Raw genomic sequence first — 21,677 nt, forward strand, 5'->3', positions numbered from 1 at the left:
TATATATATATATATATATATATAATATTTTAGGTAATGTCAGTGAATTAAAAATGCAATGCTTAGGGCAGTGGAGTCGGTAAGACAAACATCTCAGACTCCTCTCAATTTCCCTGACTCTGACCCCACATTGCTGCCTCACTACTGAGAATGTACATAAAGTGATAAAGTGCAGCACAGATTCATTTCAACTAAGAGCCTAGATCCTTAGATCAGGAACAGAACAGACATTTATAGGACATTTCATAAATTTCACAAATTCGTATGAGAAAATTTGCAGCAAAACCTGCATTGCACTACTGTACCAATTTATTATTTATTGTCTAGGTCGGTCCATTTTATACCGACTCCACAGCCCTGGCAATTATGCTAGGTGCAAAGAAATGAAATCTTCAATGTTTTTTTTATTTCTTTTAAAAACTACAGAAAACAATCGAATCTGAAACTATGAAAACTTCTGGGGTGTTCAAGAAAAGGTTTGAAGAAATAACAGACACTGTCAAAGAGGTAAGATTTAACTTCTGTGCTGAATACATTAACCTGGGCAGGAAGAGGATAGCTTAACGTGTTAACGACCGCCTTTGCTGATTAAAACAGTGGTCGTTAAGGGGTCTTATGTTCATCACTGTTTCAAATAGTAATAGAATATTATAGAATAGACTTGTGCTACACCAAGCTGAAATTCCTGCTGGTGACAGCAGTATATGACTGGTGACACCCTGCCGTATCGGCCTGGTTTTTGGAACCAATCGGGGCCAATTAATCTCTTAAATACCCCTGTAAATCTAGACAGCATCTTACTATATGTATACAATCATTGCCATGGTACCCTGAGGTCATCTGATCACCCCATGGTACGGTAGCCTGTGAGATCTCACTGACTCGGTGTCTAATTAATGAGACACTGACAGGTCTCCGGCAATACAGTGCACGAGTAAAAACTGCAATGTGTGAATCCAGAGATCAAACTAAAAAATATACACGTCCCACAGTGGGAAAAAGTGAAAAACAAAGCATACAAAGTCATGAAAAAGCTCAGCCTTTGTGATAAAACAAAAATAAACACACAAAAGGTACACATTATTAGTATTGCCGGGTCCGGTACGACCCGATCTATAAAACTGGCAGGTTGTTTATTTCAAATAGTGAACTCAGTGAAAAAATACTAAATAAAAATAATGGCAAAAATGTTGCTTTTTCATCAGTCTGAAAAACAAAATATTGAATAAAAAGCCATCAAAAAGTAAAAAAATGGTATAAATAAACGCCATAAAACAAGCCCTAGTGTGCCTCATTTTGCAAAAAAGTAAAGATTACAGCTCTGAGAATATGGTGATACAAAAACAAATCAGTTTTTGTAAAATATTGTTTTCAGTCTGTAAAAGTAGCAAAACCTAAAAAAATACAAGTTTGCTATCAATGCAATCGTACTGACTAATCGAACAAATTGGATTCATCACTTTTACCACACATTGAACCTTGAGGGGAAAAAAAAATTTAAAAAAAAAAAATAAAAAAAAATATATATATATATATATATATATATATATATATATATATATATATATATATATATATATATATATATATATATATATATATATATATATTAAAAATAATTTGATCAATCTGTCTGAAAAATTTAAATGAAAAGCATTAAAAAAAAAATTGTGCTCCGAGATAGTACTAAAAAATCTCCAACTCGTCTGACAAAAAATAAGCCCTCGTACAGCTCGTCGACCAAAATTAAAAGTTTCCGCTCTCAGAATATGGCAACAAAAAAACTACATTTCATTAAAAAAAAAAAAAAAAATACATTTTTACTTTTTGATAGCAGCAAAACCTAAAAAAAAATATAAATCTGGTATTGGTTTAATCGCACCGACCTGAAGAATAAATCCGTCTTATCACTTAAAATAAATATAAGAAATATTCTTGTACTGCCTGTTTGTTAGTTCTGCCTCCCAAAAATCGGAATAAGGGTCCAATTATCCTGTGCTCTCCGCTGAGCATTTATGTTGGGGTTTCCATGTAAATCACCAAAACCGCGATTCAAACAAAATCCCCAGCGGAACGACTCACTTATTAGGGCAGATGGAATCCCTTTGGAACTGGTCTATGTTTCGGTGGTGTCACATTATTTTAGGTGTCTTTTTAGCACACAAGTTTGGTCGACCTTCTGTTCACGCCTAAAAAGATGAATACCACCGGAGCAGACGCCAAACAGAGTGCGATATGCTTCCATCTGTCTCATGGTGGGTGGTTCTGTTGGGTTTCAACTGAATCGCATTTTTGTGGGATTTTCACACAAACCCTGACGCAAATGCTCAGTGTAGAACACGAGAATGTGATCCCAGCCTTATTCTGGAAGCGATCAAAAAATGTTATGTACCTTAAAATGTTACCAATAAAAACGCTAACTCATCCCACATAAAACCATCCCCCTCTCAGGTCCTTCATCTGTCACTACAAATATAGGGGTTCCCACGTTACTGGTGTACAAAGAATATGGAAAAGTGACATGGCTCCCGCCCCATCAAGTAAAATTCAGTGAATTCTGCTCTCCTATATCCTAATGCCACCCTCTGTCTGAGCACCACTGTGCCTAAACCACAGTAAGTGGCCACACAGTTGCATTGGCATTATTGTAGTGGGGAGAGCCCAAATAACAATTTTACAGGGTGCATGTAGCCATAAGCCCAAGCTGGGAACAATGTATGGGGGGCAATACACTTTATGGGGGCACAATGTATGGGAACTAAACTGGCATATTTGTAATTCTCCAGAAAAAAGCCACGCGTGGATTTTACAAAATAGTCACTGCAGCTGTAGCTGAATTCATTGAGAGATGCAATTTCTACAATGGTGTCACTTTTCTGCTGTTCTGGCACCTTCGAGGCTCTGCAAATGTCGCCCGCAAATTATTATAGCAAAATCTATGTTCCAAAAGCAAAATAGTGCTCCTTCCTTCTCAGCCCTAACGTTTGACCAAACAGTATTCTCTGACGAAATATGGGACATCTCTACATTCAAGAGAAATTGTGCAATAAATTGTGGGGCATAGTTTCACCTATTAACCCTTGTGTAATTGATAAATTTGCAGCAAACAAAAAAAAATGTAAATTTTTACCACTAAAATGTTATATTTCCATGACCCAATGTTTTAAAATTGTGTAAGGAACCTATTGGTTCCAAATACTCACTACTCCCCAGATGAAATCCTTAAGTAGTGAAGTTTCCAATATGGGGTCACTTGTGGAAGGTTCTGCTGATCTGGCACCTCACGCACTTGGCAACCACAATCTGCATTCTAAAAGCCAAGTAGTGCTCCTTCCCATCCAATCCCTGCCGTGTGCTCACACAGTAATGTACAACCATATATGGGGTACTACCATGTTCAGTAAAATTATAGGGTCCATTTTCTCATGTTGCTCTTTGTATAAATTATAAATTTGGTGCTAAAACAGTATTTTAATGGAAAAAAAATTATTTTTATTTTCACATAAATGTTATAAAGTTTTGTGAATCACCTGTACGTTAAAAATGCTCAGTACACCAATACATAAATTCCTTGACGGGTCTAGTCTCCAAAATGGGGTCAGTTTTGGGCTGTTTCTGTTTTTTTTTGGCATGTGTGGGGCTCTGAAAATGCAACATGGCATCTGCTATCTATTCCAGACACATTTATGCTTCAAAAATCAAATAACACTTTTGCAAACGTAATAGCATGTTCTTTCTAGAATTCTTGGATATGCAGTGCATGCAGCCCCTCCCATCTTCTAGCGATGATGTCCTCCTTATTACTTCTGCTGTGGCTCCTGCGCTGGCGTACTTTATCTGCCCTATTAAGGGCAGCGTAAAGTACTGTAGTCCGCAGGCGCTGGACCTCTCTGACCTTTCCCGGCACCTGCGCACTGCAGTACTTTACTCTGCCCTCAGCAGTGCAGATAAAGTACACCTGTGCAGGAGCCGCGGCAGAAGCAAGAAGGAAGACGTCATCGCTAGAAGATGGGAGGTGCCGGACTGGACTGCGACACCCATCGGACCGGACCCCCGGTTGAGTATAATCTAACTCGTTTTTCTTATCTTCCAGGTTACATCGGGGGCTTATCTACAGCATTACAGAATGCTGTAGCTAAGCCCCTGATGGCGGTGGCCGCATCTCATAGGCCAAAAATGAGGTGGTGACAGATTCTCTTTAAATATCAGAACCGAACTCTGCTTATTACATCATTGTTCACTCTTTATATAGGCATTTACTGGACATACATTGTAGAGATAAGCTGATACTGATACATACATGCTGGCATTAGCATATATACATCTCATTGGCTAAACTAAATATCCACACCCACCTTTTAAGGGTTTAGGTGTGGTACTTTCACTTTCCTATGTGTTATTTCTAAGTCCCATTAGACAAAGGAATGCACGGGACTCTTAATCTAAACCTATACATTCAGACTCTATTCTGCAAAGCACGTAGAATAACCAAAATGAAGTCAAGATAGTTAAATAAATCCTGCTCTCACAACACATTGACTGACTATATTTCTGTTCGCAGCTTGTGCTATTTATATTCTTATATTCTTTGTAATACGGTGCCATATGGTACTAGGCATGCTACTGTACAACGCTCCACTGGACAACGTATGTTTGGAGCTATTTATCTCAAAAGACAATAACTAATGAACATTGACCAGTGTATAATAGTTTGGGTTTTCGGTCAGAATGCAAATATATCATTAAATGTATTAGCTTTCTGCTGTTTTTTTTTTTTTTTTTTTTCTTTTTGCAAACAATTAAACCTGTCTTATTTTGGCAGAGCATTGATGAAGTTGGCAAAAGTGATCTTGGCCGTAAAATCCGTGAGGGAGTTGAAGAGGCAGCAAAAACAGCCAAACATTCTGCCGAGTCAGTGAGCAAAGGAGGTGAGAAGCTTGGCAAAACAGCGGCTTTCAAGGTTATCACTCAGGTAACGTTGCAATACCATCTGGTCTCTTTGGTAAACATTTCTTTAGTTATATATTTTGGAGTTATAAAAGACCCATTCCTAATGGCTCATATCTTGCCACATCCTGATACTACCTCAGTGAGCCACAGTACATGTCAGAAACTACAAAACTATTCGGCACACAATTGTTATGTATAGAAGGTTTTTTTTTTTAAAGAATTTTCAATCTTGTCATTTTAATAACATTGTATAAAAGTTTTGTGACTTTATAATGATATGAATTTAATCTTGAATTTTTGCGCTTTCGCTTTTTCCTCCCCTTATACCATGAGCCATAATGTTGTAACTTTTCCATTGACACAACCAAATGAATGTTTGTTTATTGAATAAGCATGCCATTTGACATGCATTTTACAGTATAGCGTACTGGAAAGTTGAAAAAATTCCAAGTAAGCTGAAACTGCAAGAAAAATGCAATTCTGACATTAGGTTTTTTTTGGTCTAGATTTTATGACGTATGTTATGTAATATAAATTACCTGAGAACATCATTGTCCATGTCGGTACAGTTACAGTAATACTAAACTTGTTTTGTGCATTATTTTAGTGGTAAAAAAAATACTTTTTTTGGAGGGAGTGTGGGAATTTTTTGTGTGCTTTTTTCCCCCCTTATTTTCTGAAATTCATCCTTTTATTTTTCCATCGATCGGGCTGAGTGAGGTCTTGCTTCTTGTGTCCTGAGATGACATTTTTATTTATTAATGCCATTTTTGGGAACATATGACATTTTGCTCTTTCCATTGCGATCCATCTTTTTGGGGAAATAGTGATTTAAAAAAAAAAAAAAAATTACAGTTCTGGTGTGTGTGTTGTGTTTTTATTCGTTTTGCCTTTTAATGTACGGTTTAAAAAAATGTATATTTTAATAGAATAGATCTGTCTATTTTGGACGCTACAATGCAAAATATATGTTGTGCCTTTTAAAATGTTTTAATTCATTGAAGGAGGATATATAATAGAGTATAACTGTTATTTATTTTTTACTTTTTTAGTTCTCTTAGGGCACTTGAACTTTCTTGCTTATAGCGTATACCATTATACCACAGTGTTGCTGTACATGGTAAAATTATAAGGTTCACAAAAGGATTAACATGGCAACCTTCAGCACGCCTCTGGTAACTCATTGGTTCGCTGCAATCGCGTTGCAGGGTCCGATGGGAGCTGATGCATGAATATTTCTGCAATTATCATTTAAATGCCACTTTCAATTTGACAGGGGCATTTAAAAATGGTTAAGCTGCAGCCAACTGTGTGCTTTTCTTAGTGACCTGTGACGAAAATGTAGTCCTAGGCTGTTAACAAGTTAACCATATGTATTAAACTGAGTAAAGAACAAATGGAATGTGGTATAAATTGATAATTGGAATGGCTGAGTCAGTTGTATTACTCTCTGAATAGGCCTGGAGCACTCCTGTGTTCTGTATGAAGGAGCCACTGCCAGACAATTCTGGCAGTGGCATATCGCCTGAGAAGGGTTGGCCAAGGGTTTGTTTACTCAGCGACCAGCAAAAAGTCAGACGAGTTTATGTAGGACGAGAATCAGGAATGAAATAGTACGTGATCGTTATATCGTAACATCGAACATCGTCCTCTATGTTCACAAAGACATAATCTGTAGTATAGGTCAACTCAACGTTCAAATTCCAAGCTAGCTACTTTGAGTACATGAACTCATGACGTATTCTACAAACATTTTTCCATTGAAACTGCAGAAAGAATATTAAAGTTAAAACAAAGCAAAAATTTTTTTCCGCTAATTACATTGAATCTGTGAATGTATTCCAACTACTTCTGAAATGTCGCCTTGCAACCCTATTTAGGGCTTGAATTTCCACTCATCCTTTTAGTTGGCTAAATCGCTGAACAATCTCCATTTACATTACACAACTTTCAAAAATTGAATGAGAATTTTTTCACGCGCTTTAATGATTTTGTCTGCAGTGAACGTTTAGTTGCTCAACCCATTCATACTACACAATTACAGTAAATGAAGGCTCGTTACCGTTAAAATCTGACACTCAGAATCTGTTTTTGTTCAGATATTTATTTCAGCTTGGGTGACTTTTTGATTCCCCTTTTAGATTATAAGTAACCCCTGAAGAAGCTCCTGCTGAAACTGCAGAGATCGGTGAGAACACATCCCTGGAGTGCAACCCGTTAGATAGCAACTTCAGACATCTAATTAGAGAGAGTGCTCCATCTGTTAGCCTATCACAATCCTGCAACCTGATTATGGCCATTGCGTTTTCACAGCAGAGGAGGGACATGAGTGGCCCCACCTGGCTGCCATCTTGGATCTCCTTTTAGACCCAGGCATAATACACTGTGTAATACAGAAGTATCAGAGTTTTTATGAGCAATCAAGCTCATTTAATTCCCACTCCAGCCTTTTTTTTTTTTTTTTAATCCCTTTCTTAGGGATTATGTATGTGATTGTATTGAATGTAGTTACTTACTCACCAGTCAGCATCTTCATATGTTTTCAGCCCTGCTTCGGCACCATGTAACGGCTTTTGTAAGCTAACGGATCACTGTGTGTTCCAGAAGTCCCTTTTCTCAATACAAGGCTACGAAACTCAGAATGAGGTTACTACAGAGCTTCGTTCTGAATTCCCATAGACTTGCATTGAGAAGATTAAGAAAAAAGAAACCAATGTGTGATTTGGCAGGTCATGTGGTGCCGGAGGCGGGCTGAAACATGATCCCTAACAAAGGGATTCCAAATAAATAAATAATAAACTCTGGAGTGGTGCTGTAAATGAAATTTTGTACGTGGGACATAAAATTTATTTTTCAGTAAATAAAAAATAAATGGTTAAATAAATGCACACATATGGTGGGTATTGTATATTATTATTGTACTTAAAAATGAAGACTAATTTGATGAATTGCCAAGGGAAGATTCTTTATAAGACTAACGCAGACACACATGCTCAAGCATTTTTTTCAATTTTAAAAAAATAGGTAATTTTATTGCAAAAAACAAAACAGTCTATGGTGACCGTAAAAAAACAACAAATATATGCAGGTTGATGCCTGGAAAGTTCTTGCTTGTACTCCTTCTGAATTTCTTGGCTCCATTTTTTTTTTTTTTTTTTTTTTTTTTTATAGGGTGTAGAAACCGTGAAGAAGGAGATTGATGAAAGTATCTTAGCCCAAACTGGGCCATATCGGCCACCATCTAGGTTGAGGAAGAGGAGTGAATTTTCAGGCGAGAAAATGAGTGAAGAAAAGATATTTGAACCTAACGAGTGAGTAATATAGTGTATATATGCAGATATCTCAGCAGTTAGTGGTTTTAAGGGCCTGTCACACTAAGCAATATCGCTATGTCTGATACTTGGCTCCGACCGGCTCCTCGCTCGTTATCGCTGATTGCGCGAGAACGTCCTGGGCCGTTTCTCGTCGCCAGCTTCCTGCTGGGCTTCCTGTGGCACCGACGAGCAACGCGTGGACGCGGGCGGGAGGACGTCAGGATCGCCTCGTCTGACAGGTAAGTAGCGACCCCGACCCCTGCTATGCCGTTGGTGAGATCTGCCTGTGTGGCAGCTCACTAGCGACCACTTAGCGATGCACCAGCGATTCTGACCGCGTCATATCACTGGTCGGGATCGCTGGTGCATCGTTAAGTGTGACACTACCTTTAGGGTATGTTCCTACGTGTGGAATTTGCACAGCATAAAAACTGCATAATTCTTATCTAATGTCTTTTAGAAGTCTGTATTAACAGGTTGCTCTTTAACTAAAAATAAAGTGTAAAAAAAACCTGCAATGGAATTCACAGCAGTAATTACTAGTGTGGATTTGGGTGCAGAAAATGTATAGATTTTATGCTTGTAAAACCGGGTGTATGTGTCCAAATCTGCACTGCTGATAAAGATGGACGGCAGACAATATTCTTCAAAGCTTTATTTCAAAACAGGTTAATAGTCAACGCGTTTCGAGGTCATTCAGGACCTCTTCTTGCTCAGGGCAAAACCTTACCTTAGTTACTTTTCCTCCCGGCAGCGGGGCTCTCAATGCTGGCAGCGAGCAGCTTCAAAACTCTATTATCTGCAGGCTAATAGCGTTTTCTTGCATGACAGGTTCCTTTTAACGGACTGACCGTGTATCACGTTACTGCAGGATGTGAATGGCATAGGGAGATTAGAGGGGTTGGTTGGAAACAATCTCCTCCAAACTGTCTCCACTGTGCCGTGCACACAGCAGTGTAGTAGAGTGTGGCTCCCACTAGATTGATCTGCGCATTTAACTCAGCATGCTCTACCAACCTGTGGCCTTCTGCTACATTCACCGACCACTCAGAAGCTCTGTTCCTAATTCCACAAAGTCATTTTTTGAGCAGTAAAATCAAGTGGATCAAACAAAATTTTATTTTTCCAGGAAATTTGATTTGCGGAGAAGTTATTATATCTCTTTATTTCCAGACCTCAGAGCATAAAAAATAAAATGTTAAAAAAAAAACCCTTAGTGTTACCTCACTACTCACTTCTCCATCCCCTCTGCTTCTCACTGTCAACAGTCTGATTCATGCTGCATACTTAGATTGTCGCTGCTTGTGCTGAAATTCTCTCGAGGGTTCTGCGCGAGTGTACTCACCATAAAATCTTTTTTGGAGCCTTCATTGGGGGACACAGGTAATCATGGGTGTATGCTGTTGTTGCTAGGCAAAAAACACTAGGCAAAAAAGTCAAAATACCGTATATACTCGTGTATAAACCGACCCGAGTATAAGCTGACCCCCCTAATTTTGCCACAAAAAACTGGGAAAACTTATTGACTCGCGTTATAAGCCTAGGGTGGAAAATGTGGCAGCTACTGGTAAATTTAAAAAATAAATAGATACCAATAATAGTAAAATTAATTGCGACATCAGTAGGTTAAATGTTTTTGAATATCCATATTGAATCAAGAGCCCCATATAATTCTCCATACAGTTCATGGTGGCCCCATAAAATGCTCCATACAAAATACACCCCTTTTAATGCTGCACAAAAGTTAATAGTGGCCCCATAAGATGCTCCACAGAATATGCCCCATATACTGCTCCATGAAGTTAATGGCCCCATAAGATGCTCCATAGATTATGCCCCCCCCATAAGATGCTCCATAGATTATGCCCCCCATAAGATGCTTCATAGATTATGCCCCCCCATTAGATGCTCCATAGATTATGCCCCCATAAAATGCTCCATAAGATGCTCCATAGATTATGGCCCCATGAGATGCTCCATAGATTATGGCCCCATGATATGCTCCATAGATTATGGCCCCATGAGATGCTCCATAGATTATGGCCCCATGAGATGCTCCATAGATTATGGCCCCATGAGATGCTCCATAGATTATGGCCCCATGAGGTGCTCCACAGATTATGGCCCCATGAGGTGCTCCACAGATTATGGCCCCATGAGGTGCTCCACAGATTATGGCCCCATGAGGTGCTCCACAGATTATGGCCCCATGAGGTGCTCCACAGATTATGGCCCCATGAGGTGCTCCACGGATTATGGCCCCATGAGGTGCTCCATGGATTATGGCCCCATGAGGTGCTCCATGGATTATGGCCCAATGAGGTGCTCCATAGATTATGGCCCCATGAGGTGCTCCATAGATTATGCCCCCATGAGGTGCTCCATAGATTATGCCCCCATGAGGTGCTCCATAGATTATGCCTCAATAGATTATACCCCCATATGCTGCCCCATAAGATGCTCCATAGATTATGCCCCATAAGCCCCTACTGCTGCAAATAAAAAATGGCATACTCAACTCTCTGTCGCTTGGGGGCCAGGTGCCGGGTCCTGAGCAGGAAAGGACACCAGCGCGCAATGGGAGACAGGTGCCGGTGGCGCCGCTGGCTCAGGACTTGGCATCTGAGATATTCGCTTGTCCCCGGTCCATCGCTGCGCTCTCTGTCTTCCGGGTCCTCTGTCAGTGACGTTCAGGCAGCAGAGGGCACGCCCTAACTACGTCACCTCGTCCTCTGCTGCCTGAACGTCACTGACAGAGGACACGGAGGACAGAGCGTCGGGCAGCAATGGACCAGGGACTGGTGAATATCGCTATACTTACCCCCTCCTGGCGCGGTCTCTGCAGTCCCTGCATCTCCGGCAGCTCTTCCTTCAGCGGTCACGTGGTACCGCTCATTAACATCATGAATATGTGCATATTCCTGACTTTAATGAGCGGTACCACGTGACCGCTGAAGGAAGGCGTGGGAGAAGCAGGGGTGCTGCAGAGACGCGCCAGGGGGTAAGTATGATCTGACACTCCCCCGCCGATCCCTTGGTGTATATGACTCGCGTATGAGCCGAGGGGAGGACTTTCAGCCCAAAAAAAGGGCTGAAAATCTCAGCTTATACACGAGTATATACGGTAACTCCTTCCCAGTAGTATACACCCACCGAATGGCAAAAAGCACCTCAGTTAGTGTTAATGCAGTAGGAGAACCAAACAAAAATCAACATATGTACCAACCCAACAACAAAGGCACCTAGGTCCAATAGAGGTACTTTAGGGAGGGTGCTGTGTCCCCCAATGAAGGCTCCAAGAAAGATTTTATGGTGAATACCAAACGTCCCTCTTTATCGCTTCAATGGGGGACACAGGTAATCATGGGATGTCCCAAAGCAGTCCCAAGGGTGGGACTGCAGCAACTTCCTTCAAAAGCCTGTATCAGACGAGGCATGGGTATGAACCCTGTAAATCCTTGCAAAGGTGTGCAGAGATGACCAGGTCGTGGCCTCACAAATCTGTAAAGCTGAGGCCTGGTGACGAACTGGAGATGACAAATAGAGCATCAAAGTGAACAAAGGGAGCAGTCCTTGAGAGGTAGATTCTGATAGCTCTCGTCACCATATCCAACTTGGCTTCACCAGGGGATGGACCAGAGAGGGATATAGCGGAGGAAGGATGATTTCATTAATGTGAAATGGAGAGATCACCTTAGACAAGGAAGGAAGGAACTGTTCTAAGAGCTACCTTGTCCTGATGTAGAATGGGGAACAGAGAATGGCAGGACAATGCAGCTAACTCAGAAACTCTCCTGATGGACGTAATGGCAACTAAGAAGGCAACTTTCCATGACAGGAGAGAAGATGGAATATTTTGAATGGGCTCAAAAGGAGTGTGCTGGATGTGCCAAGAACAAAATTAAGATCCCATACATCTATCGGAGGACGGTAAGGAGGTGCCAGGTGGGCAACTCCTTGACAAAAAGTCTTTACCTGGGAGCAAGAAGCCAGATTTTGTTGGAATAGAACTTACAGAGCAGAAACTTGCCTCTTAAGGGTTCTGAGTGATAGACCAGAGTCGAGACCCACTTGAAGGAAACCCAGGATGGAAGGAAGGGAACAAATTGTTGACCTCACACCACTGAAAGAAGGTCTTCCAGTATCTGTGGTAGATATTCGAGGATGCTGGTTTTCTTGCCCTAATCATGGTCTGAATGACCTGATGAGAAAAAAAACAGCCTTCCTCAGAACTGGGGCCTCAACGACCATGATGTTAAACTCCGAGACTGAACTCTGGTGGAAGAGGCAACCTTGTGAGAGAAGATCTGGGAGCCTCCACGGAGCGTCCATGAGCATGTTCACCAGCTCTGCCTACCAGGCCCTTCTTGGCCAGTCTGGCGCTATCAAGATTACGGGAATCCCCTCCACATTTATCGTTTTTCACGACTCTTGGAATCAAGGAGAGAGGCGGAAAAAGATAAGGCAGCTGGATTGGAACCACGGGATTACTAGGGCATCGAAACCGATGGCTAGCTGATCTCAGGACCTGGCTATGAACTGAGGAACCTTGTGGTTCATCCAAGACGCCATCAGGTCGACGTCCGTTGTGCCCCATGGCATATAGGATTGAAAACAGCGGGGTTGAGAAACCACTAGCCCGATGCGAGACCCTGATAGCTCAAAAAATCGGCTGATGAAGAAAGACCGCTCCCCAACCGAGGAGACTGGCGTCGGTGGTGATGACCTACCAGCGGAGAGGGAGGAAGAACTTCCCGCGCAGGATTGAGGCAGATAGCATTCACTAGGTCAGGGACTGCCTCACTTTGAGAGGCAGAACCACGGGCCGGTCCAGGGAGATGGGTCCTCTTGTCCCAAGCAGACAGGAGGGCCAGCTGAAGAGGATGGGTATGGAACTGGGCAACAGGCATGGCTTCCATGGCAGCAAAGAGCTTCCCCAGAACTCTCCTGCAAGGTGGTTGTTGACTAGCTAGCCGAAACGGATCAGAGTGTCGAAGGTGATCTGCAGTTACAGCCACTGCACTGTATTCTCAGAGCGGAGACTGAAGCCACGCCACCCCCGTACCCGAACATGAACGCTGCCAGGGTAATAAAGTTAATTTTCTCCTCCCATTGTTCGGCTACGTGCGGGCATTGGGCAGGTACAGGTATTTAATAACGTGATTGATGCAACCCTGTGCCATTGGCATCCTGTGCATAGCTAGTGATGGACAGGGGAATTTGATCACATTTGTTTTTTACTGCATATATTTGTCCTCCCTGAAGACCCATTAAAGGAGAAATGCGTCGAGGGGCACGTAGGACTTTATAGGGCTTTTTTCCACTATAAAGGGTGAGCCTAGGGTTTATTACTTCTGAATGGGATATAATAATGCCAGGCCCGGATTCCCTTCCTTCCCATACCAGAAAATGCATCGCCGGTTGGATATTTGACTGAAGGAGACTGCTTCTAACAAGATTTTGGGTATACCGTTTCATCTTTATTTACTTATCTTATTATCCATACGACAATTATTTAGAGGCATTGAAAGGGATTTGACTATTTTAGAGACAAAAATGCCTGTGATTTGACGACCACTGTCTTGATAGTCAACTGGGTTTGTGAGAAACTGGGTCTGAGCTGAAAAAGTAAATTAATGTGTATGCAAAATGTAAATGCATATGGACACATGACCTTTACACAAAGAAAACCAATAACAAAACACAAAACAAATATCCTAAAATGAAAAAGTAAAAAATAAATAGCAAAAATTGCATGAAGGTAGTAATAATAATAATAATAATAATAATAATAATAATAAGGGTATTTAGTTAACATAATTTTGATCAAAATAATGTACAAGCCATCCTGCCACGTCAGGGCAACCCCTGTGGGGCTGTCCTAACTCTTGTATTTAAAACCTTTCCACTTGTCAAGTGACGTAAATGTGGACTGAACCACCAGTAATAGCATAGACCGGACAGGATGGATTTTCCAACTCAGAAACAGGGCGGTCGCTCCCTTATATGCACAGAATGCACATTGAACTAAATGAGAAACTGGGTCTGAGCTGAAAAAGTAAATTAATGTGTATGCAAAATGTAATTGCATATGAACACATGACCTTTACTGGGTAGGTGAGCATGATTATTTTTTTTTCTCCCACTTATGTGGTTTAGATGGAATCAAATACTATGAATAGGAGCTCTTGATGTGTTTTTTAAGAATCGTTGTGTTAGGTATATGGTTTTAAATTGGCCTAATTAAAAGTTATGTTTTAATATTGGTACTCAGCTGGCTGCAAAAATAATACGCAGGGCAGGTTAGTAAAGGGCATGTCACACTAAGCGATATCGCTAGCAATATCGCTATAACTTGTGACGTTATAGCGATATTGCTAGCGATATCGCTGTCTCTGATACTTACCTACAACCTGCTCCCCCGCTGGTTATCGCTGATCGCGCGAGAACGTCCTGGACCGTTTCTCGTCGTCTGCTTCCTGCTGGGGCTTCCTGCTGTGACGACGAGCGACGTGTGGAGCCGGGCGGGAGGACGCAGGATCGCCTGGTGTGACAGGTAAGTAGCGACCCCCGTCCCCAGCGATGTGGCTGGTGAGATCTGCCTGTGTGGCAGCTCACTAGTGACCACTTAGCGATGTATCAGCGATCCTGACCGCGTCATATCGCTGGTCGGGATCGCTGGTACATCGCTAAGTGTGATAGTACCTTAACACTATAAACCTGCAGGTTAATCCCATGTCTACATATTAATAGCGTTTTTTTTTTCTGGTGACAGGTTCCTTTCATTTGGATGCAGTTCCTATTATTGTCAACGTCCTGGGATGCACCATCTCCAAGTTATATATAATTGTGACATGCGCTGTGTATCCCAAGACTGTGAATGCCTTTTCAGGAATTTGAGTCAGCTACTGAACTAGTATGCCTCGCATTGTATTTGAGGGTACAACAAGTACTTTCATTAGGATAGTTTTACTATAATATTAAGCTTTTGTTCTTGCATTTTTCTCATGTATTTTTATATTTTGCTGATTTTAATTTACTTTCATGTTTTAGGGAGACAACTGGTGTTGTTCTGCATAAAGATTCTAAATGGCATCAGCAATGGAAAGACTTTAAAGATAACAATGTAGTGTTTAACAGTAAGTATGCAGAGTAATTTGCAAAATCATTACTGGCGTCGCTGGCCCCGTCTTCGGACAAATCGAACAACAGGAAGCCAGGGCTGCGGCTGTTCGGACTTACTATTGTTCTATTTGTCCAAAGGTGGAGCCAGTGATGCCAGTACTGGTTGGGAGCAATGCTCACGTGACATGAGCTTGTGGGGTTCCCCTAGTTTTTTTTTCTCTACAAGTCACCGTAGCGTTTGTATAAATGAAGCAGTGCTATACTTGGCAGCAAAGTAGGTTACTGGTGGAAAACTTAAGAGCCCTGCTTCCCCTAATTCAACACATAGCAACTGAAAGCTTTCCTTGTATGTAAACTCAAATAGCCAGCTATCAATCACTATCACTCAGAATAAGAAGTATATGATGCTGTCACAGGAACACATGCTACTGTCCTATTCCCTGATGTCCCCCCAAGGTTTCATGTGCTGTAACTTTTGAATGTCTGATTTTGCCTAATAAGGATGGTTCCTGGGGTTGCTATCATCTAGAGATTCATTCAAGCATTCACTGGTATATTAATGATACCATAAGGCTGATAACGGACCTATTTATCACCCCAATACAGATTTATTTTATAGGTCACAAAGCTATGTTTTAATGTCCTGTTAGAGATGGGGTTTTCTACTTTTTTTTTCTTTTTTTTGTGCCCTTCCGTTTCAAAGTTATACACTCTAATAAAGATGAAAATTTTCTCTTCAACCAAATGGGCAAGTTCTGTGATATACCCCCACAAAAGGGCAGGTTGGAGGGCAAACGTGCATCTTTATTACCAGAGAGCATAACATTAGAACTTATGGGCAGAAAGAAAAGCTGTTCCAAAATCAGAGGAAGCAATCAGTTTAAAGGGAATCTGTCACCCCATTTTTGGCCTATAAGATGCGGCCACAGCCATCAGGGGCTTATCAACAGCATTTTGTAATGCTGTAGATAAGCCTACGATGTAACCTGAAAGATAGGAAAAACAAGTTAGATTATACTCACCCTGGTGTCTGGTCCACTGGGTGTCGCGATCCTGTCCGGCGCCTCCCATCTTCTAGCGATGACGTCCTCCTTCTTACTTCTGCCGCGGCTCCTGCGCAGACTAGTTTCTCTGCCCTTTTGAGGGCAGAGTAAAGTATGCAGTGCGCAGGCACCGGACCTTTCCCGGCACCTGCGCACTGCAGTACTTTATCCTGCCCTCAACAGGGCAGAGAAAGTATGCCTGCACAGGAGCCGCGGCAGAAGTAAGGAGGAGGACATTATCGCTAGAAGATGGGAGGCGCCAGACCAGACCGCGACACCCACCATCCCCGCCCCCCGTTGAGAATAATCTCCTTTTCCTTCTCTTTAAGGTTACATCAGGGGCTTATCTACAGAATTACAGAATACTGTAGCTAAGCCCCTGATGGCGGTGGCCACAGCTTCTAGGCCGAAAATGGGGTGACAGATTCTCTTTAAATTTAAAAATCCAGTAAAAAGTCCTCTTTATTGACTTAGTAGATGACTTAAAAGGCGTTTTCCGAAATATGCCAAGAATAATGATGAAATAACAAAATGTCAATCGTTTACTTTCATGCTCCAGAGCCACATTTCTGGGTTGCTTACCTTTCTTCTGCTTACTTGGCTGCAGCAGTAATGTCCCATATACGTTGCAAGACCTTTCTTCTCCTGCCGTCTGCAGTATATGGCTGTGGACCGCTAAGGCCAGTCATCACTGCGCCTTTGTTAACAAAAGACTAATGGGAGAGTCAGAGTATGTCACACTGTATCAGCAGAAGCTAAAAGAGAAAACCTTGTTACCAAATTATGATTAGTATAAACTATTTTTTCTAAATAGGATTTTTCGAAATGAAGATGAAATACGATGAAAGCGATAACGCACTTATCAGAGCATCTCGTACCCTCACAGACAAAATCAGTGACCTTTTTGGTAAGATAAATTCATCAATTCTACCCTTGGGTGTTGTATACGTTTCTGTTAGTGATATGCATCATCACTTATTTAGGCTTTAGCTGTAATCACTACTCATGCAAAGTAGGTTCTTTGGGCGAAAACTCTCATTTCTCGTTCGCCTTATTGGGGGACACAGAGACCTTGGGTGTATGCTGCTGCCACTAGGAGGCTGACACTATGCACAAAAAAAGATAGCTCCTCCTCCGCAGTGTACACCCCACCGACCGGCAGAGAATTCCTCAGTTTAGCTTAGTGTCAGTAGGAGGTGGACACGGGTCTTTTATTAGACCCATATCTACCTCGTTGTGCGTCGTTCCTTTTCAGGTTCTACGGAGGGATACAGAGTGAAAAGTCACATCTGTACTCCCACATGGAGTCTGCAAGTACGGCGTGTACTGCCACCCCGTATCCTTGCGGTTCTCCGCGGCAGGACCAGCCAGACGGACGCCGACACCAAGACGTGCCAGCGACTCCAGGGGTCCTTGTCGCCAGTCTCCCTCCCACTCGCCTACCAGAGCCTGTCGGTTGGATGAGACGCAAGACTTCTTCAGACAGGTAACGGATCGTGGATAGGTGAGTATTAGGCCCTGCTGCCCATTCCCGACGGTCACCTCTTCAATGGTCACAGGGGTAGGCGCTGCGGTCGCTCGCAGTCGCCACAAGGCTATACGCAGCTCAATGTTGCTGGGCATCCCCCCCTTCCCTCCCCCCTTTCTGGGTACAGGGAGCAGGGGGTTTTTTTTCCCATTGGGAGCGACTTGCGACTGCGGCGTCCCACTTTTTCGGACTTCCGCGCCGACCCCCTGCTGACAGGCGGCCGCCGCAACTAATTTAGGCCCCGGCTTCAGTTCGGGCCTACCGCTGCGTCGCGGCCACGCCCCCCGCCCCTTTCTTCTAAGCGGGCTTCTCTCCCGCTCTTCCCAGGCCCTCCCACCGCCTGTCCTTCACCTGCCCAGCCTGCTATTGGCTAGAGGGCGGTGAATTTTAACCCTGCGAGGTGCTCCGCCCTCCCTCCTCTCCTAAGGCGCGCTTTTTCTCAGGACGGCGCCATTTTCCCAGCCTGTTAGCCGGGCACCAGCTCCTCACTGGACAGCATCTTCTCCAGCTGGTTTTTTTCAGGAGGTCTGTCAGCCGGATTTCGCTCTGACCTGCATCCACTGACAGGTCGCAGAGCATCGCTTCTGGGGACACCGGACCGTGAGTAGCTCTGCACTGCAGACTGACCCTTCTCCGCCCTCTGTCCCCCAACCTTCCGGCATTACCTCAGCTTTTCACTATGTCTAAGTCTGATCGTACCCGCTCTACCGCCCCCCCCTGCACTTTAGTCAAGTACTTTGCATGTTCTTCATGCAATCGCAAACTTCCCTCAGGCCAGTCCACTCCCCTCTGCCTGGATTGTAGCAATCCAATTCAGCCTGACGCCGTCCAGGAGCCATCTGCGGCCCCAGGTGAGAGTGAGCCCCCCATGCCTGGCTGGGCCTCCTCGCTTTCTCAATCAGTGGCAGACCTCACCAGGGTGTCTCAGTCCCTGGTGGCCGTTCTTGATAAGTTGCCCCTGGACTCTTCAGCAGGGCCAAGCAGGTCCCAAATTGTTCCATCTGAATCAGCCAGCGGTAGTCGCAAAAGACCCAGGCAAGATTCCCAGCCGGAATCCTCTCCTAGTCCCATCTCACCGCATAGCCCTTCTCACCAGTCTCCCTCTCGGGCCTCCTCTCCCGAGTCAGGGGAAGCGCTTTCGGACAGGTCATCTGAGGGGATTTTAGAGCTGGATTCAGACCAGGATGCAAGCATGAAGGTCACAGTGCAGGACCTCATTGCTGCGATCCATCATACCTTCGATATTGCTGACTCCCCTGCGAAATCCTCAGATCAGGAGGTTTCGTTCAGACGGGCAGAAACTCCCTCCAGGGTTTTTCCTTTCCATTCCCAGTTTGGGAAAATTTTTACCAAGGAAAGAGAGGATCCGACCAGACGCTTTCAAAGAGGAAAACGTCTCGGCATACTCTACCCATTTGCTAAGGAGCTCACGGACAACTGGTCGGCCTCTCCCTCAGTCGATCCGCCCGTGTCCAGGCTATCCAATAACACGGTTCTCCCGCTTTCAGGCGTGGCGTCCCTAAAGGATTCTAATGACAGGATTATAGAATCCCTGGCGAAGTCTGCCTTTGAAGCGGCTTCAGCGGCGGTGTGTCCAATCTTTGCTTCATCCTGGACAGCAAAGACCATAGCCACGTGGGCAGACGACCTTCGGCAGGGCATCTTAGATAAGGCGCAACCGGAGCATTTGGCCAATCTCGCCAATCAGATCTCCCAGGCTGGGGACTATCTTCTCTCCGCTTCCTTGGATGCTGCATCCTGTGCAGTTCAGGCGTCAAGCAACGTTATTGCAATTCGACGTACACTTTGGCTAAAGGCATGGCAAGCGGACTTGTCTTCTAAAAAGTCCCTCACTAACCTGCCTTTTCAGGGGGTGCGCCTCTTTGGGTCCCAATTGGACCAGATTATTAAGGACGCCACCGGAGGCACGAGTTCACTCCTCCCTCAGTCCAAGCCTCGCAGACCCCCACTAAGGCGTCAGTTTCGACCCTTTCGGACTTTCCGCCGTTTCAATACGGCGGACAACTCCTCCAGCCAACAGAGACCGCAGGCTCGCCAGGAGAGAAGGAAAGTTTCCTTCAGACCCACTCCTTCCTGGCGACCCCACTCCTCCCAGGGCAGACCGTCCAGATCTAGATCTGGACGGTCTACTTCAGCATGACTATCATCGGGCACGCGAAGGGCCTTTCCAATTGGGAGGTCGACTTCTTTCCTTCAGGGACGTTTGGCTGGCTGCCGTGGAGGACGCCTGGGTCAGGGAGGTCGTATCCTCAGGATACAAGATAGAGTTCGTCTCTCTCCCACGGGATCGTTTCTTCGAATCCCGGCCTCCAAAGGATCCAGCCTTGATCCCGGGGTTCTCTACAGCTATCGCCGCTCTCCTCAGTTCCGGGGTGATTGTGCCCGTTCCCGAATCGGAGCGCTTCACGGGGTTCTACTCGAACCTGTTTGTAGTGCCGAAAAAAGACGGCGCAGTTCGACCCATCTTGGATCTCAAGCTGCTCAATAAGAGGGTCCGCCTTCGCCACTTCCGCATGGAGTCGCTTCGCTCGGTCATCGCCTCCATGGAGGAGCAGGAATTCATGTGCTCAATAGACATCCAAGATGCCTATTTACATGTTCCAATTTTCTCCGGACATCAGAAGTTCCTGCGCTTTGCGATTCGACAGCACCACTACCAGTTTGTCGCACGGCCCTTCGGTCTTGCCACCGCTCCCAGAGTCTTCACGAAGATCATGGCTGCGTTGATGGCTTTGTTGAGAGTCAGAGGCCTCGTTCTTTTCCCGTACCTAGACGATATTCTGATCAAGGCTCCGTCATTCCAACAGGCTCGCCAAAGTTTGTCAATCGTCCTGGACACTCTTTCCAATTTCGGGTGTATCGTCAACAGGAAAAAGTCCTGTCTGGTTCCTACCCAACGCCTGGTCTTTCTAGGTCTTCTGTTCGACACTCGTCGGTCAAGGGTCTTTCTCCCACAAGAAAAGATTCTCTCTCTGCAGCAGGAAGTACGATCGCTGCAGACCTCGCGATTCCCATCCCTCCGTACAGCCATGAGGGTCCTGGGAAAGATGGTCGCGGCAATAGAGGCAGTTCCCTTTGCCCAATTTCACGCCAGGCCTCTCCAGCAGGCCATTCTGTCGAAATGGAACAGGTCGCCTCGGTCCCTGGATCGCCCTGTCCATCTTTCTTACCGGATCAAGCGGTCTCTCAACTGGTGGTTGTCGTCACCTCTCATTCTATCGGGTCGATCCTTCCTTCCCATTCACTGGCAGATAGTAACCACAGATGCCAGTCTCCTCGGTTGGGGTGCTGTGTTCCGCAACCACACTGTTCAGGGTCGATGGTCGGATCGGGAATCAGCGCTACCGATCAACGTTCTGGAGATTCGAGCGATCCATCTTGCTCTGGTCCACTGGGAAAGGCTCCTCAAGGGACTGCCGGTACGGATTCAGACAGACAACGCCACAGCGGTGGCATATGTCAACCGCCAAGGGGGAACACGGAGTGTTTCAGCCCTGGCGGAGGTGTCCAAGATTCTTCGTTGGGCGGAGATTTCCGTCCCGACAATCTCCGCGGTTCACATTCCCGGCGTAGACAACTGGGCCGCCGATTTTCTCAGCCGCGAGGGTCTCGCGGCGGGAGAATGGTCCCTACATCTGGAAGTGTTTCATCTGCTCTGCCTTCGGTGGGGAACCCCGGATGTAGACCTCATGGCGT

The 21,677-nt window shown here is 44.4% G+C and overlaps 1 protein-coding gene across 1 annotated transcript in view; it reads left to right on the plus strand.

Annotated features, from left to right (window-relative positions):
• TIMM44 (translocase of inner mitochondrial membrane 44) overlaps window positions 1-21,677 on the plus strand; it is a 100,377-nt gene that overhangs the window by 31,004 nt on the left and 47,696 nt on the right. The window contains exons 4-8 of the mRNA XM_073544685.1: window positions 427-507; window positions 4,823-4,972; window positions 8,122-8,261; window positions 15,318-15,403; window positions 17,247-17,339. Coding sequence (XP_073400786.1) covers window positions 427-507; window positions 4,823-4,972; window positions 8,122-8,261; window positions 15,318-15,403; window positions 17,247-17,339 — 550 coding nt within the window. The remainder of the gene's footprint in view (window positions 1-426; window positions 508-4,822; window positions 4,973-8,121; window positions 8,262-15,317; window positions 15,404-17,246; window positions 17,340-21,677) is intronic.

The sequence above is a fragment of the Dendrobates tinctorius genome, unplaced genomic scaffold (assembly GCF_039654945.1).
Source record: "Dendrobates tinctorius isolate UK_male_01 unplaced genomic scaffold, ASM3965494v1 ptg000011l, whole genome shotgun sequence".
NCBI classification, from domain to species: Eukaryota; Metazoa; Chordata; class Amphibia; order Anura; family Dendrobatidae; genus Dendrobates; species Dendrobates tinctorius.